The 19201-nt window shown below is 40.2% G+C and overlaps 1 protein-coding gene across 1 annotated transcript in view; it reads right to left on the bottom strand.

The window, feature by feature from the left end:
• The window catches only part of LOC124545376 (conserved oligomeric Golgi complex subunit 5), a 128771-nt gene that overhangs the window by 23605 nt on the left and 85965 nt on the right, over positions 1 to 19201 (bottom strand). Inside the window, exon 10 of the mRNA XM_047124287.1 lies at positions 1197 to 1337. Within this exon, the coding sequence (XP_046980243.1) occupies positions 1197 to 1337 (141 nt within the window). The remainder of the gene's footprint in view (positions 1 to 1196; positions 1338 to 19201) is intronic.

Raw genomic sequence — 19201 nt, forward strand, 5'->3', positions numbered from 1 at the left:
CGTGAGCTAAAACGCGTGCATTTCGGCCTCCCCTAGTAACACGGTGTTGGCTCTTCTGCCAACGCTACACCCTCTTCTTCTGGTCTCTCTCTCTTCCAACCCACTCCTCCACATTACTGCGTGCTATGCACAACTCTCTCTTCCTGTGGCCAAAACGAGCTCATCAGTAACACATTCCCATCCTGTGCACCTAGTGACTCTCCCTATCAGATGTTAAAAACCCTCTCTCCTGCTCCCTGCCTCCTTCCTCCACGTGCCTTCTACAGTTGACACAATCCCTTAGCCTAGTCAAGCAGCTATTCTGGGACAAAGTAGTCATGCAGGTGTATGTGCATTTTGTTAGCTACGAAGGAGGATTTGTCATCCTATTGTTTTTGTGTCTATTGCTGACACAATTATATGGAAAGTTGTTACCTTTACTACTTTCACTTACAAATATATGAAACACACATGAGGATATTACAAAAATACTCTAAAATTTCACGACGTAAACAGGGGGCTTCTCCCAAACTTCAAAAACTGGAATCCCTTCCATGTGATATATTTCACAGTGATTTGAAGAACATAACTATGCCCGCACAGAATGTTTTTGAAATACAGATTGCAGTTATTCTTCAGCACTTTTTGTCTTGCTGCCCACTTTTGAAAAGTTTACATCAACAATTACTGTTTACACATAAAGCTCTTTGTATACCATCCCTCCTTATCAACAGTGTGCAAAATCTTTTTCCTACTATTTCATATTCACCTTTGCATCACAGTTTTTCATGCTCCTTCCTTCCCTTAGTGCTTTTACTTCGCTTTTATTGTTTTTCTTGTTGCTTGTTCTCTCTTCCATAAGCTTCCCTGCTTCAGCACTGCAGAAAATTTTCAGTATTCCAATCTTACTTTTGACCACCATTCACTAAGGTGTCTTTTGATCCTTTTTTAGCATTTAAAATATGACTGCAACAAAGCAACTTAGCACTTTTCACACTGTATTGTCATCTCATCCTCCCTTCCCACTATCAAGTAGTTCTCAATCTAGCCTAGTTCCTTTCCCCCACCCCCAAATGGGTTACTGAATGAATAATTAGTATTACAGAAATGAAATTAACATTGTTAATCTTATACTGATTCTTTTGTTTTCAATACATAAACGAGAACATGTCGCACACACTATTCTGTACTGAAATATAAATGTTGTAGAATTATACCTTGTGATTGTTCTGATGAGAGAATCAACCTCTTCAGGAGGGGGAACAGCATCACCAGAAAACATAAGATTTACAGGATCAAGAAGACGAGACACTGATCTTGATAAGTATGCATTTTCAAACGATACTACTACCAGGCGACTGCAAAAAAGGAACAAAGGTCATCCTTAAAAAGTTTTTTGAGAATGCCACAAAGCCACAGACATAAATTCATTAACATAATTTTGTTTCCATAATATGAGGATCAGCACTACAGGCCATAAAATGTAGAGGAGAATATACAGAGGAGGGGGAAATAGCTAGACATACATAACACATAGTTAACTGAAAAGAAAATGATGAAAGTTGACACACTGCACATATCATCTGAGTATAAAGTAAGCAAAAAGCTTCAAAATGCTAGCCTTATTTTGTGAGATAAAATGATAAGAAAAAACAATAACCACAGAAACACCAGAACCACAAATTAATAGCAATTCTCCTTTTACAAATATACCCCATTTTCTTCAACTCTAAGCAGAGTGGATATAATAATGATAATTATTATTATTATAATTATTATTGTTATTTTAACGGTGAAAAGCAAACAAACCAGTTAATAGCTTAATGTGCCTAAAATTGATTTGTACGAAAAAAATATTAGTGGAACAATTTGTTTGTCTTTCACCCCTAAATTTGAAACTGTTCTGGGGAGAGACAGAAGAACCCATTAATACAAATAGTAATAACAATAATAATATTGCAGGTGACTTCTTGTCTTATCTTTACATGATATTGCTACAACTTCTCTAGTTGTCTTCATCAGGTATTGAGCACAGATTTTGTTTGTTTTGTTTTGTTTTGTTTAGTTTTAGGGAGCAAAAATAACTAGGGTCATACGCGCCCATGTCAAAACTATACAACATGAAGACAGAGAAGTGTTAAAAAATGACTACATATCAATCCCAATCCACATAAGAGAAGACAGCTAAAAAGGGAGATGGAGAAAGGTCTATAAATACACCATAGAGAAACAAAGGTCCAGAACTAAAAGTTACATATTGCTACAATGGAAAAAAAAGTAAAACCCAGTCAACAGCCCACACGTAGTTCGCTAAAATGGCTGATAACTCAGACGACAAACACAAATGAGAATGTAACTGGTTGAAAAAAGGGCATACCATCAGGAAATGGCATACCATCGAAGGTTGAGTGCAATGAGCACAAAGTGGTGGGGGAGTGTCACTTAACAAATGGCGATGGCTAAAAAGGCAGTGCCTCAACACCGCAACCTAGTTAAAATGACCTCCTCTTGGAGGGAGGGCTGAGAGGAGGTCGTTCAAGCCACCGGGGAGAGGCTTAATAGCCTGGAGCTTATTCCCGTGAAGGGAGGACCAGGGACGATGCCAAAGTGACAATACCTCCTGACAGACGGCAACACAGAAATGATCAGAGGGAAGATAAAACCTCACTAGTTCGAGGACTGCAGCCTTGGCAGAAGCGTCAGAAGCCTTGTTTCCTGGCAAACTGACATGACCAGGAACCCACATAAATATCATGGTGGCTCCATCAAGAGTGAGCAAGTGACAATTTTCCTGGACCCATTGCATTATGGGATGGGCCGTGTACAGCGCACAGACGCTACCAAGGGTGCTGAGAGAGTCTGAGCAGAGAACATAATTGAAAAGTCTGTGTCACCGGACATACTCCGTGGCCTGATACAGGGTGAAGAGCTCTCCTGTAAATACTGAGCAGTGTTCTAGAAGTCGATACCAAAAAACATTAGTACCAATGACGAAGGCACACCTGACAACGGTCAGTCTGAGAGCCATCAGGTACTATAACGAAGTTCCATGCGAAGGTTGTGAAACTGAAGGCGATAAAGTGAGGCTGGAGTAGTGTCCTTAAGAAGCGAATGAAGGTCAAGGTGAACATGGGATGTTGCACGAAGCCAAGGTGGTGAAGGGTTTACACCCACTAGGAAAGTTGCAGATACCATGAAGTTAAGCTGCGGGAGCAAGAACCGAAAGTGAACTCAAGGAGGGGAGGTAACAGAGAAGAGGGACGCACCCCATACTGCCAGATTTTGTTGCCCACTGTTTGGACAACATCCGAACTGTGAATGGTAAATACTGTACTACCCACAGGAATTGTTTCCTGGTTTTTTTGATCATGAAATCAGTAACAGAAATTAGAAATCAACATAAGGGCTACATCAAAATGTAAAAAAATTATACAGAAGGAATATATCATAAGACAACAACTTTTACTGAAAGACTTCTTAACAGGCACAAATATATGGGGAAAGAGGAAGATTACTGAGGTATTTTCTGTTGCGGTTTATGCAAACTCATCTGCCAGTGCCCACATTTTACTTAAGTCACAACCTATTTCCCTGTTAATTGAATTATTTGTTGCTCTGATTTTGATTGCCTTCTTTATTATACTGTCTGAAAAACTTGTCACCTGCACCACAATGCTGGAGTCTGCATACTTCATTTCATGGTCAATGATGAGGCAGTATTTGGTGACAGCTTATCTACTTGGCTCCTTTATTTGTGTCTCACACCCCGTTCTTTACTTCTTTGTGTTTAACAGTTCCTACAATTTGTCCAACAAGTGGAATGCTCCATTTGCATGTTAAATAGTATACGCCCTGTTTTTAGAGCCCTAAATTATCTTTCATGCAACACAGTACACATTTTAATTTTGTTGGGGGAATTGATACACACTGGAAACAATATTTTCAAAATATTCTGCCAAACTTTACAGAAATGATGAACACTAATGTTGATTTCTCTTCTCAGGTAGTGTTAAATTGTGACGTAGAGCATTCTCACCCTCTTGTTATGACAGGGTGTATATGTGTACAAGGGAAAAAAATTCCCGGATTTTTCCTGGATAAAAACACACTTTTTCCAGGGGAAAATACACATTTTCCTAGGTGAAAATATCCCACAGACTGTAAAACTTTTTTTAGCAATTCCTTGAGTGGTAAGGGTTTTATACACCATTTCCCACCACTTTAGAAAATGAAACCCAGCAAAAAAATAATGCATTTTGGAAAGATCTTGGATGTGCAGTAACATGTATGTTGCATATTTTCTTATTACAGAAGTATAAAAACAAATTCCACCAAACACAGCACATTAGTTTCTGAAGCACTGAAATCCACATTTTGATGTGCTCTTGTCAGCCAATCACAGCTTACGTCACATTATCCCACCAGCTAATGAAAGGTATTCAGAACATAGGATACCTGATGTAGTCAGCCAATAGCTACATCACTGTTAAAACGGAAAAGTTTATGGTTTAAATTAATATACGTGTAGTGTAGCTACAAGAAAAGCTAAGCCTTTTCATTTATTTTATTTTATTTTTATTTTTTTTATGGCGAGTGTTATCCTTTAAGATACAACAAACATGAATGTGCCAGTGAAATTTTAAATGCTGGCATAAATATTTTGTCTTCTGGTCCTGAAATTCTTCTAAGTGGCTGGTCCTCAAAGTTTTAAGTTTTGAATGAGAGTCAATCACTCTGTGATTTAAGAAATTCATCGCACATTTTCACACGTAACATAATTCATCTTGCATAAAAGGAAATTTACTTTGAAAGTAATGCTTCTCAAACCACCATTTGCAATATTTTCCTGCCACCTGGTAGAAATGTAAATTTTTGTGATGTCATGCTCATTGAAAGCAGTTGTTATTAAGTATTGCATAGTCTTCGTTCTGGAGGCTTTGACACATTTTGCTGGCAGTGAACAGTTATGTGCACACTGTGTTTTGGTGTAAGTTTTTCATTGGTGTCTCTCTCTTGTTTATGTTTTATTGCCACAGTATTATTCTACAGTAGCGGGCTAAAGTAAAATTCTTTGTTAGAATGTCAGTTGTTACCAGTCAAAATTACAAATATTTTAACTCAAAAGTAAGACAATGAAAATTTCCAGGAATTCTTAAAAATTCGCAGGTTTTTACCAGATGGAAAAATTCCCTGGTTTTCCCCAGATTTTCCGGTTGTCCCAGGGCATATACACCCTGTATGTGTACCTGTTCATTTCTAAAAGTCGTGTCAAGTGTCTTGGTTCTTCAGTGAGGATTCTATATCAACCATCATACGTTCCCTGTGGCATGCAGACAGAGGCCAGTGTGGGTGGTCTTCTACTACACATTGTGTTACAGGGATACATTGGCTCTACTCATAACCAAAATGGTAAAAAAAAAGTAAATGTTCATCTTGTTTTGTTACCACTGTGAATTTTATGGTTCACGTTGAGATGATACATGTGGCCAGTCTACAAATGTGCTATGAGTATACTATTAAAAGCATGTTGGTTTATGTTTAGCAGATTCTAGAGCTCTAGCCTAAAAATGTTCCATGTAAAATTTGACAACTACTCATGTTAACAAGCTGCCCATAACCACTCCATTTGCTTGTTCATAATATTTCCTGTAGAAGAGAAGATAAGTTGATGGGAGGACATATGAACAGAGCTATGTAAAGTCTGCATTGTACTTCTCATCAAATAATTACAATAATTACGATAGCCTTCTCTTGGAGTGCAATTTTACTGAAAAGATACTTGAAATGGGTGGAATTACAAATGTGGTGTCCATATTTCCCCACGTAATGACAAAGGTATTGTTTGTGTTGAGACAATACAACATGCAATACGGCACACTGGAATATAGGTTGCACAATGTGACACTTATCAGTGTGACACCCGCGTTCCCAGTAGGGTGGTACGATATGCGATTCGATACAATATGCAATGTGGCTCATCATATGACAAACAACAAGACAGCATTAATCATATTTCTGTTTATGTTTCAGTAACAATCATGAGCTCTTCTGAAGATGATATTATTGTGGTTTATTGTTATTTAAAGCTCAAAAAACTGAAAAATAAAGGGAAGTACTTGGTGCACCCGTACAATGCTACAAATATCATAGTTCAGCTGTGATCTCCCATGATGTCTCTCAACACAAAAAATTCCATGAATTCTACAGAATGACCACTTTTTGGACTAACTAGCATCAGCTACTATGAGAAAGCACAACACAGCTGTGCAGCTACTCATTACAACAAGGCAATATGGTAAAAGTGTGTGAATGACATTAAAAATGTCACCATGAAAAGTTTCATCTTTGTAAGACAACCTCGTAAGGTACTTTATTTAGTGTCGTGTACATATCATGGAAAAAAAGTTGCAACATCAAAAAATAATTAATGTAGAGAAATGAAATTTTGGGAATACATTTGTCTATGTAGGTAACATATTCAAGATCACAGGTTAATGCAAGCAAGAGACAAACCACTGCAAATGTGAAATGCTGATACTTAATGACTGATGTAATCACCAGAATGTTGCATACAAGCATGCAAATGTGCACAAATTCTGTTACACAGGTGCTGGATGTCAGTTTGTGGGATGGAATCCACGTCTGTTGCACTTGTTCGGTCAAAACACGGATGGTTAATGCTGTTTGTGGATAATGCTGTAGTCGTCGTCTGATGATGTCTCGTATGTGCTCGATTGGAGACAGATCTGGTGATCGAGCAGGCCCAGAGAACATGTCGATGCTCTGTAGAGCATGGCAGGTTACAACAGCGGTATGTGGGCGAGCATTATCCTGTTGGAAAATACATCCTAAAGTGCTGTTCATGAATGGCAGCACCAACGGGTCAAATCACCGAACTGATGCACAAATTTGCACTCAGGGTACATTGGATAACCACGAGAGTGCTCCTGCTGTCATTCGAAATTGCACTCCAGGCCATAACTCCTGGTGTAGGTCTAGTGCATCCAGCAAGCAGACAGGTTGGTTGCAGGTCCTCAACTGGCCTCCTCCTAACCAAAACACAGCCATCACTGGCGGCGGGCAGAAATAGCTTTCATAGGAAAACACAACATACCTCCACTCTGCCCTCTAATGAGCTCTCATTTGACATCACTGAAGTTGCAAATGGCTGTGGTTTGGCGCCAGTGGAATGCATGCTAGAGGCCGTCTGGCTCAGAGCTGTCCCTGACGTAACTGATTTGTAAGTTTGTTGTGTCACTGTGCTCAATTTGGTGCTTCAGAAGCAGTATGATGCACCAGAACCATACACCTAAACCAATCGTCTTCCCTCTTTGTAGTGCCATGTGGCTGTCTGGAGTACAGTCCTCTTGCAACAGTACATTCTTGTAATCACCACTACCAGCAATCGGGTATAGTGGCTACATTCTTGCTACGTGTTTCTGAATTATCACAGAAGGAACAGTACATTCTTGTAACCACTGCTACCAGCAATCGGGTATAGTTGCTACATTCTTGCCATGTGTTTCTGAATTAGTGCAGAAGGAACAGTACATTCTTGTAACCACCGCTACCAGCAATTGGGTATAGTGGCTACATTTTTGCCACGTGTTTCTGAATTATCGCAGAAGGAACATCCAGCTGCTTGTAGCTCTGTTACAGGATCTCGTTCAAACTCTCCCTAAAGGCATTTTTGACTAGCACAAACTCCCCACATCCAATCTTAAAGGTATCTACTGTTCGTGACCACTGCAGTATGTATTTAAAGCAAACCTAATTTGCATCCTCACAATGTGAAATTGGAACAGAAACATTCCTACCATCTTTTGTTGATGCCGCACAACTCCTTCTTGATGTTCTGATATTTTGCCCCAGTCAGTGTGTGTGTGTGTGTGTGTGTGTGTGTGTGTTTTTTATAGAGGACATCATTTTTGTTACTGACTATAGAATTTTTTTATTTCACAATTGCAGTTCCAGCTGATAATGACCTTAAAAGCAAAACAGTAAATGTGAAATAAAAAACTCTCTGCAATCAACTTGAAAAATGATGTCCTTGAAAATTTTACATGACTGTGAGCCCTAACCACAAGAAGTTAATCAATATAAGTAAAGGTTACAAATTAATAAACCTAGGATAATATTTCTACACTGTTCAGTTCTGTAAAGTAGTATATGATTCAGGTTGAGGTGTATTTAGAATAAACATTGCTGGATTTGAAATGAGATCTGTCACCATCACTGGTGTAGCAGTGGGTGGTGAACTCTGCATAAGGGTAGACAATGTGTTTGAGAAAAAGGAAGTAGCTTACAATAAGAAAAATACTGACATGTCCGTCATGGCTACATCCAGCTATTAATTCAGAAGTAACAGCAATTTAAATTTCAGATCTCTTTTATATTTATCATGAAGTTTCCTCAAATCAGAGAGTATGGACTGAAGAAACATCTAGTCCGAATCATCAGCTGATGACTGCCAATGTCTCTTCATTTCAGCAGGTTTTTCATTTCCTGCTTCAGCATATACAGGCTGCATACAAAAAAGAAATATGTGGAGTAACTGTGCACTCTGCATAGCAGGAAGCAGTAGCACTGTATGTGGCACATAGCGGCCAACCTCAACAAAAGGCATACTGGAACTGAAATATGAAGTTCCAATGTCCCTACCGAACACTTTTGATATCTGAAATGTGCGATAAGCAGAATGTCATGGGCCTTGAAAGATTCAAGGCCTCACTTATCTTCAACAATCACAATGTACAATTGCAGCTGTTATCCACCCACCATGTTGGGCAGTATCATTCTTCGTAAACATAAAGTTCAAAACTCCTCCAACAAAAACAGATGGCCCGTGAAGAACAGGTTGAGCTCATAACTGGCCCTGTACAGTAATTGATATTATCAACTGATTTATAAACAGTACCATGGAACCGTTTTCTCCTCCTATAGTAACACGGCATCTCTGTAAGTCGTTCAATGCCATTGCACAAACAGCTGCACGACAACTGACGCCACCTTTCCAGATACATTACACATAAGTATGTCACTTATCTCTGGCCGCAACTTCCTGTCCAGTGTCGTTATCCACTCTGTCAACAATAGTGCATGTGGTGCCTTACAAAAGCACCAAGCGTGGACCCCCACCTCTTGTACGGCTCAGTGTTGTGCGGCAAATCGTGAGCCATGACTCGCAGAACTGCCCAGAGGTGCTGCACACAGAGGGCATCTCAGGGTGCCCCTGAGAGCTACAACACCAGAAGAATTGCTTCTTAGCTTTTGGCAAGATCGATATGTGGTATCCTTTTTTTTTTCAATTCTTATAATATATTGTAAAATCAGCTACAGATAACATATCTGAAGCGTGCGATAAGCAATAATGTCCAGGGTGTTGAAAGATTCAAGGCCTAGTTTATCTTTAACATTACCACAACATACAACATCGGAACATCATATTTCAGCCCTAGTATGCTTTTGGTTGTAAGAACTTGCAACATTCACAAGACTAATGAGACTGGTCTACCTATGTATGGTCTAAAGGAGTTGGTGTATGTGCAAATGTGAAAACTGTAGCTGATCTTACAATGTAATATAAGAATTGAAATAAAGAACTTTTTCCTTAAAAAGAAAAGCTGATTGCTTATCGCACATTTCAAATATTAGAGGTTTTTAACAGGGACATCAGAACTTCCTATTTCAGTTCCAGTATGCCTCTTTGGAAGGCTAATGAGACTGAGTCTATATTTGTATGGTTCAAAGGTGCTGGCGTATATGCAGATGTAAAAATTGTAACTGATTTCAAAATGTATTATAAGAACTGAAAGAACCTTGTTCTAACACACACACACACACAAACACAAACACAAACACACACACACACACACACACACAAACAACACACGTTTATTCCCTAGAACACAAAAAGAAGTATTGCTCTACTTCCACCTTTAAAAATCAATTTTGATACATTAACTACATTTTGTGTGTAGTAATCTATGATATAAGACCTATCAAAATGTAAACTGGAAAGTGATTACTTTTTTCACTACAAACCTTTCAATATACGCCCAGTGGTTTACATATTTGTGAAGTATCACAATAATTATGAGCAATAATGAAAAGAAAATCAATTTGTTATCTAGCTGTGATGAGAAACACCGCATAACAGAGAACATGCGTGAATCCCTTAAAGTGGTTTTTAATTTTTTTATGTAAAAAGTAAAAGATCTACTGAGAAACAAACTACACAGAAAGTTACACCTCATATCTGGCAGGTTGCATTTGCATGACCTAATATGAAAATTCTTAAGATATTTTCCTTGACACCCCCAGTTTTTGAGAAACCACCCTTAAAGTTCATGATTGCATCAAAATTGGTGGTACCAACAGATAGTTGATTATTGAGCATTTTTTCATCATCATTTGCATGGTTCACAAATGTGTATTTTTCTAGAATCTGAGGTAATAAACTGTTACAACTGCCATTCTTGTGCCTGTCAGGCGAACGCTGTTCAACAAAATCGCAGCTGATGCAGTGGCCAAGGCACCTGGTTGGGAAGGAATGAACCTGCGTTCAATTCCCAGTTCCCCATTATGCAGTTTCTTTTCATTTGCATTTTTTCCATATAGAAAGTGGCACGAATAAGAGGGTTAATCAGGCAATCAAAAAGAAATAATAACAAGAAAGGCACATAAAATTCTCACACAACTTGTGTTAGTGACAACTTGTGTTAGTGAAGAATTAAAATTTTTGCCATGATTTCCATACAATGGCTCTTTCAGTCACTCTGTTACATGTCCTCACTTTGCTTCAAACAACTACATGGACGACAGTGGTCATATAAACATTTGCAGCAAATATTTTCATGGCCACCTAGAATGTTTACTTGATGCAATCTTTTGCAACTACATTGTTCCTTACAAAGATTTGGATAAATCAAGACTTTGTTTAAATTTAAAAATATTTCTTTTTTGGGAAATAATTTTAATGCCTGTTACAAATATGATAACATTGTCTGAAAAATCGGTGTTGAAAGGTGATTCTGTCTTACACTATGAGTCATCGTTGAATGTACGCAGCTGTGCAACTCCCATTAGGTTTGGTTGTGCGTGTCTCACTGGATTTCCCTACAAACACTGCAATTCTGAAACCTCCAAATAAAGTCTCATACTGCACCTTGTTGTAAACAAGCAGTGTGTGGTCGGCTGTCTTCCATGCCTTGTGGTATATTTGTAGCACTATTACTCAGAATTGTTTTCATGCAACAAGGCTTAAAATTTTACTTCTTTACTAATCAAAGTCATTTGAGAAATTTAATTGCCTACTTTATTATTATTCCTTGTTGAGTATCTTATTAACCCTCCAATTTCCATCAATTTCAATACGGAAAAATGTACAAATAAAAAAACTTGCACATTGCATTTTAGAATTAAACACAGGGTCTCTGCTCTCCAGCTAGATGCCTTGGCTGCTATGCCAGTGGTGCTTTTATTGAAGACTGTTTAGGAATCTTATGGGTACATAAGTGACAGCCGTAACAGTTTCTTTCCTCAGTTTCTTGGAAAATATGCGTTTGCAGACACACGACAAGTAAAAATGCACAATTTTCAGTTACATATTGACCCTGTCAATTCTGATTTAATTGTGTGTCATGAACTGTATATAAGGAACTTCCTGGCAGATTAAAACTGTGTGCCCGACCGAGACTCGAACTCGGGACCTTTGCCTTTCGCGGGCAAGTGCTCTACCATCTGAGCTACCGAAGCACGACTCACGCTCGGTACTCACAGCTTTACCTCTGCCAGTATCCGTCTCCTACCTTCCAAACTTTACAGAAGCTCTCGCAGGAGAGCTTCTGTAAAGTTTGGAAGGTAGGAGACGGATACTGGCAGAGGTAAAGCTGTGAGTACCGAGCGTGAGTCGTGCTTCGGTAGCTCAGATGGTAGAGCACTTGCCCGCGAAAGGCAAAGGTCCCGAGTTCGAGTCTCGGTCGGGCACACAGTTTTAATCTGCCAGGAAGTTTCATATCAGCGCACACTCCGCTGCAGAGTGAAAATCTCATTCTGGAACTGTATATAGGGTTTTTTTTCTCATCAAAACCAGAGATATTGGGCCAAAATATCTTAGGCTCTTTCATTTTAGGTTGCACAAAAGTGACCTGCCAAATATGAGCTGAATCTGTTGGCCGTTTCTGAGGTCTTTGCCTTGTAAGTGACAAACACTAACCAAAATATCTCAAATTCTGTTTCTGATTAGTGACAGGCTGGTACCACGAAACAGTCACTACAGCTGCATGAGCACATACTGCTCACAGTTTGTTAGGAATAAAAACAGCAAAACAAGCACCTGACAAAGACTAATAGGGAAGTTGCCAAAATGAAATGTAAAGATCAAATGACAACTCAGCTGCAAATTCAAATACTAGTAAACCTATGTCATCACTGTTATTACTGTGTTACAACACAGAGCCTACACCTTCCCCTGTTCTCTTCTCTTGGCAACAAGCCATCTTGAGGGTAAAATGCATAAATTTGTAACAGCTGCAATAACTTTAATCATTCACTACATTTTCCAGTAACTTGGAAAACAGCTTATTTTGAACTCAGTGTTACTCCATTACAAAGCTGTTATTCTAATTACATTGTGATTATTCATTACCAAAACTGATTAAAAAAACATTTAATTTTTGTTGTTCTTGGCCTTGTTCACAGTCATTCAACTTTGTTACTGTCAAGTTCCCACACAATCCAGTATTGGCCAGCTTTGGGTTTTTCAGCATCATATGGTTTTATTACCTTCATTTACTCAACTGGGAATGATCATCCATCTTGAGATGTAATCAACAGAAGTTTTAAGTTGATGTGTTGAGATATTATTGAAGGATAGCAGTTATGCTATACATATTTTCCTGTAATACACTGCTTGCCAAGAAAAGTGAAGCACCCAAAAGGAAAATAAACCAAACTTCATAGGTTGAGAGGGTCCGTATGTTATATAAGTGATCACAATATCGAGTCACATTTACAAGGAGATTGGCTGTGTGAGTCCACTTCTCATTAAGATGTTCCACACCCTCTGGCCTGTATGTACGCACTAATTTTGTTGGGAAGGGTGTCATTAAGTAGTCATCATCTCTCCAGATGCAAGCAGGTTCACAGCTGTTGTAACTGGAATGAAGTTTACATCCGAGCTGGTCCCACACATCTTTTATCTGGGACAGATCTAGGGATTTTTTAGACAGTGGGGCTACCTCAGCATCACACAGCTGGTTCATCGACATATATGCCATGTTCTGGCATAACCAAAAGCATCGGGATGAAGATGAAGAATGCAAGAGAAGAGAAGGCGGTGAAATGACGTCGGCCAATGGTGCGCTGATTAGGACCGCACCATGACAGGAGCGGCCTCAACAAGAGGAGAATACAAGGGCTGCCTCCTGCCAGCCTCAGCAGCTCAGTATCAGTTCGGTATTCGAACAGTATTTGCAGAGTTGTAGCCAGGACTTGCAGAACAGTTACTAGTGATCCCGATCCATTGCTTGTTGGACATTGCCTATAGCCAAGAACATTAATTTCTGCATGTCGCCCATCACTTGTTGTACATTCAAGTTAAGTATTGTCAATCCTCTTAATTTGTACTTTAAACTATTATTGTGATTTTGCTTGAATTGTTGTACAGCATCCTGAGAATGCAGCATCCTTTAGGCACCCTAGACGAGATGAGTGGGCAAGACCCCACATAATCACAATGAGTATCCACCAAAACCAGTACCTAATGACCACGGACTTTTTTTGTGTTTTTTGCTGGTGCCTTAATTCTCTCGTCTTTACTTTGCAAGGGTGCTTATTGCTTTAACAGTTTCTTGTCATTTTTGCTAATCAGTGTTTTCATGGGGGGTGGGGGTGGGGGGGGGTGGGTTCGCAGAAATTTACTTTGCTTGTCCTTGTTTTAGTTGCTCGGCCTTTTCTTTTTTCCACCCCCTGCTCAGGCACCACAGCCGCAAGTGTTAGAAGCAATACAGCTAATGCAGATGTTTCAGTTCCAGATGCAGCAGATCTCAGCACTTCTCAACATGGTGCAGCAGCTACTCACCAATGCTGCATGTCCGGCAGAACAAGCACTTCCTACTGCAGCTGCTATACCACCTTTTCGACAGCTTCATGAACAAGAAGAGAAATGGCTCCAGTGGTTGTCCCAATTTGAAGCCCACAACATCACCCACAATCTATCACATACTGTAAAACTTCCCTATCTAATATCAACAGTAGGAAGCACAGTGTTTAGACTCCTACAAAAACTGTTCCCTAACGCCACTCCAAGTGAACTTGCTTACGACGAAATGTTAACTTCATTAACTATTATGACCAACAAGTGAATATGGTAGCAGCTAGGTATCAATTCTTTAATTGCAAAAAATGGTCAGAAGAAACTTATCGCGAGTGGGTAACAGATTTGCAAGGTATGACAAGCAAATGCAAATTCAAATGTGCTTTCGGTACTTTATATTCAGATATTATGTTGCGTGATGCGATTGTGTACAAAGTACCTGATATCAAAACCCGGAGAACAAATTTTAAAACAGTTCGATCCATCATTTCAGCAGGTAGTGCAAATTTTAGATCAATATGATTCTGGTACCTTGTTGGCTCATACATTTGAGGAGCCAGCTATTTCTCGGGTTGAGTCTCTTGCTTAAACAACCTTCCACACTGTGCAAGCAGTTCACTAAACAGGTGGCTGCACAGGCGCACAGATTTAAGTCTCGCCCTCACTGTTATTCATGGCAAAAACATCAAGACTGCCCCTTCCAACACACTCAGTATTATGCCTGTGGTAAGAAAGGACATGTACAATCTGTACATTTGCAATAGAACAAACTTAAGAATTCAGCCCACTCACAAAAATCTCCTCACACGGCCCATTTCATAAATGTAGTATATTCCAAGTCTGCAACAAGCATTAGCAAAACTAGTAAGTGTGCAGTTTCTTCAATGATATGCCCAGTCGAACAAACTTTTTGTTCATTTACTTATTTGTGGGAACCGTGTGAAATTTCACTTGATCACGGGCGCCTCTGTCACATTGCTCAATCATCACACATATGAACTGTTAGGCTCGCCACGCGTGTCTAAAACTAGCACGCAACTGACAGCTTATAATGGACAAGACATTCCCGTTCTTGGAAAATGTACTTTGCCTGCCATGCAATGCTAGCATACGCGAACAGTGACTTTTACAGAGCTACAATCACGCGAGTGTGAGAACATATTTGGTCTTGATTCTTTTGATAGGCTTGGCTTTAACATTCAGGACAATATATTGTTAGTGTCTGCACTCAATGCCAAAGATAGTGTAGCTAGCTTGCTAAAATAATTCCTGGAACTATTTTCTGAAGGTTTAGGCAAAGCTAACAATTTTGTTGCACATATTACTCTGAAAGACAATGCTCAGCCAAAATTTCGCCAGGCCAGAACTCTTCCCATTGCATTATGGGACAAAGTCTTGGTTGAACTTTAAGAATTGCAAGATAGCAGGGTTATTGCGCCCATATCAGTTAGTCAATGGGCAAGTCCACTGGATTTGCTCCCCAAACCTTCAGGTCGCATTCGCCTCTGTGTTGACTTTAAGTCTACGGTCAACCCACAAACTGCAATTGATACTTATCTATTGCCACGCCCAGAGGATCTCAAGGACAAATTACATTCTGGACGCTACTTTTAAAAAATCAATTTGCGAGGCGCTTATCTTCAAATACTGCTCGATGAAGACTCTCAAAAAGTGTGTGTGGTAAATACTCATTTGCATTTGTTTAAATATTTGCATTTGTCTTTTGGCAGTGCTTCCGCACCCACCATTTTTCAACAGTATTTGAAACAGCTGACTGCACAAGTGCCAAACTGTTAAAACTATTTGGACAATATTGTAGCAGCAGGTTGTACAGCTGAAGAACATCTTGCAGATTTACGTGCTTTGCTTCGAGTGTTATCTAAAGTGTAGACTGGACAAGTGTGATTTTTTTAAAACCTGAGTCGCAGTATCTTGGGCATGTCATAAATAGTCAAGGTGTACATCCTCTTCAGTTGCATTTGTTGGCAATACAAGATTTGCCAGTTCCTTGCAATATCACAGAATTGGAGTGCGTTTCAGGGAAAATGAACTATTATATTCGGTTCATACTGAATGCTGCACAAGTAACAGCTCCATTGCATCACTTGTGTTGCAAGATTATCCTCTTTGTTTGGACAGATGAGTGCCAAGTAGCTTTTCAAAACCTTGAAGATGCATTGCTCAGTGATCGATGCATAGTTCACTTTGATCCTGACAAACTAATGGTATTACATGTTGACGCTTCCTCTTATGGAATTGATGCAGTGCTTTCACACAGAACTGGTGATAAAAACACACCTATCACTTTCGCGTCAAAAGTGTTGTCCAAAGCTTTGTGTAACTATTCACAAATTGAAAAAGAGGCTTTGGCTGTTGTGTAAGGTGTCACCAAATTTCACCACAATTTGTATGGCAGAAAATTCTACTTGGTAAAGGATCAGAAGCCTTTGCAGTCCTCGTTTCATTCGACAAAACCAGTTCCTGTATTAACTGCCCAAAAATTGCAAAGGTGGGTTGTTGTCTAAATGCCAGTATGGGATTGTGTATTGTCCGACAGCTCAACATGATAACGCGGACGTGCTTTCATGTCTTCTGACTGGTGCTGATACAGACTTTGATGCTTCTGCTGCATCTTTTTGTCACATCAATGCTCAGGATTGTGAATTACTTCAATCTTTTCACTGAACTATAAGAAAATTGCACAGGCCATGGAAGCTGATCCGAAATTGAACATTTTGCACACCTTGCCCTTGTTCCTTGCATAGTATAAAGAACTCCTTAGTGTGCATAGGCTCGTTGTACAGACAGGTATGATTCGTGTTCAAAATGACAGTGGACAGTCACGTGTGTTGATCCCTAAAGCTTTGTAAAAAGAAGTATTGCAGGTACTTCACCAAGGATACTGGGGGATTGTTCGTAGGAAACAGTTAGTATGTCAACACTGTACTTGACAGGGTATGGACACAAAATAGAACAGATGACGTCACAGTATCACGCATGCACAGAAAATCAGTCTTCTCCATCACAAAAAATTCTCTCCTTGCCCATAAGTCATAATCGCCATGGCTACGTGTGCACATAGACTTTGCAGGACCTTTTTGGAACACTTGTAGGTTGATAGCGGTTGACTCGTATAGCAAGTTTCCTTTTGCTGTGCCAATGAACTCGACAACATCACATAGCACAATTCAGGTGTTGTCATTGGTTTTTTGCCTAGAAAGTTTACGTGAAGTAACAGTGTCAGTCAATGGCCCTCAGTTGAAGTCAAATGAATTTGAAACATTTTGTGAATGCAATGGCATACACCATCTACCTAGTGCACCATTCCACCCACAATCAAATGGCGAAGCGGAATGTTTGTCAGAACCTTCAAGCAGCAGATGGCCAATCTTCGCTCCGCGCACACCATGGATCAAGCATTGCAACTGTTTCTCGCCTCATATTGTTGGCACCCACGAGATGGACAGTCGCCGGCAGAACTGTTTCATGACTGCCGCCATTGGACACTGCTCCACACTCCTCAGCATTAGGCTCCAAACGAAAGCCGCAAGTATCATTTTGTGCCACATGATATTGTCTTTTACAGGGTTTTTAGCAGCAGCTGATGGTGGGTGTGAGGCAAAATCGTCCGTCGACTTGACGTTTGCATGTATCTTCTTTCAGGTCCATACGGCTTGCACTGCTGCCATCAAAATCAACATCACCTCTGTCATGTACATGATAATCTTTCAGTCTCTCTTCCACCAGATTCATAGATCCAGAGAACACCATGGCCACAGCAGCCACCAGAGAGTGTCACCATGATATCACGGGATGACTCCATGGAGACGGAGCCTTCCTCCACCTCCTCCACCTCCTCTCGTCCTACCGATGGAGCGGGACCTGCCTACATTGCAGCAGTGCCGCCTTCTTCATGGCAGCTGTAGCTGGACGCGTACTATTCTTGTCGTTGTTCAGGTGACGTTTCCACCAGAGAGCAGAAGCTGGATGGCAAGGTATGGCCGGAAGCTTGATGTCCCCTGCAACCACAGCATTTGGCCTGGCGATGTGCCCACACTCCTGCCTCCCCCATCGTGGTCGCACTCCCTACACTATTATAGTCCGTCGCTTTGGGGGGAGGAATGTTCTGGCGTAACAACAAGTACCAGAACGAAGATGAAGAACACAAGAGAAGAGAAGGCGGTGAAACGATGTCAGCCAATGGTTCACTGATTACGACCGTACCACGACAGGAGCAGCCACTACAAGAGGAGAATATAAGTGCCACTTCTGACAGCCTCGACCGCTCAGTATCGGCTCAGTATTTGTAGAGTTGTAGCCCAGCAGTCACAGAACAGTTATTAGTGATCCATATCCGTTGCTTGAGTGGACATTGTCTATAGCCAAGAACATTACTGTTTGCATGTCACCCATTGCTTGCGACACTTGTTGTACATTCAAGTTAAGTATTGTCAATTCTCTTTATTTGTAATAAAACTATTAATGTGATTTTATTTGAACTGCTGTATAGCATTCCAAGAGCGCAGCATCCTTTAGGCACCCTAGATGAGACGAGTGGGCAAACCCCTCATACCAGGTGTGGACAAGCATTGTGCTAATGAAAAGTAGCACCATGATACTGTTGCATAAGATGAAACACGAGAACACACAATGTCTGTGATATACAGTTGTGCTAAAATGGTTCCCTCAGTCACCACCTGCTATGACCTGAGTCACACCCAATGGTTCCCCATACCATGATGCCAAGAGTAACACCACTGTACCTCTTCAAAATATTTGAAGAATGGGACCTCTTCCCATGTTGCCACCATATTTGACAACAATGGTCATCTAGAGTAGTGCAGGATCATGATTCTTCACTGAACATAATGTGATGCCATTCATTGGCAGTCTATGCTTCCCTGTCACAGCACCACTCCAAATACAGACATTTGTGTTGTGGTGTTAATGGCAGCCTACATGTTGTTTTTGTTGTTGTTGTTGTTGTTGTTGTTGTTGTGGTCTTCAGTCCAAAGACTGGTTTGATGCAGCTCTCCATGCAACCTACACATGGGACTGAATTCCCTAGTCTTACTACTGTTTGTCTCCAATCAATGGTGCAGGATGACACAGAACATTGTAAAG

Source organism: Schistocerca americana, chromosome 8 (genome assembly GCF_021461395.2).
Source record: "Schistocerca americana isolate TAMUIC-IGC-003095 chromosome 8, iqSchAmer2.1, whole genome shotgun sequence".
NCBI lineage: Eukaryota > Metazoa > Arthropoda > Insecta > Orthoptera > Acrididae > Schistocerca > Schistocerca americana.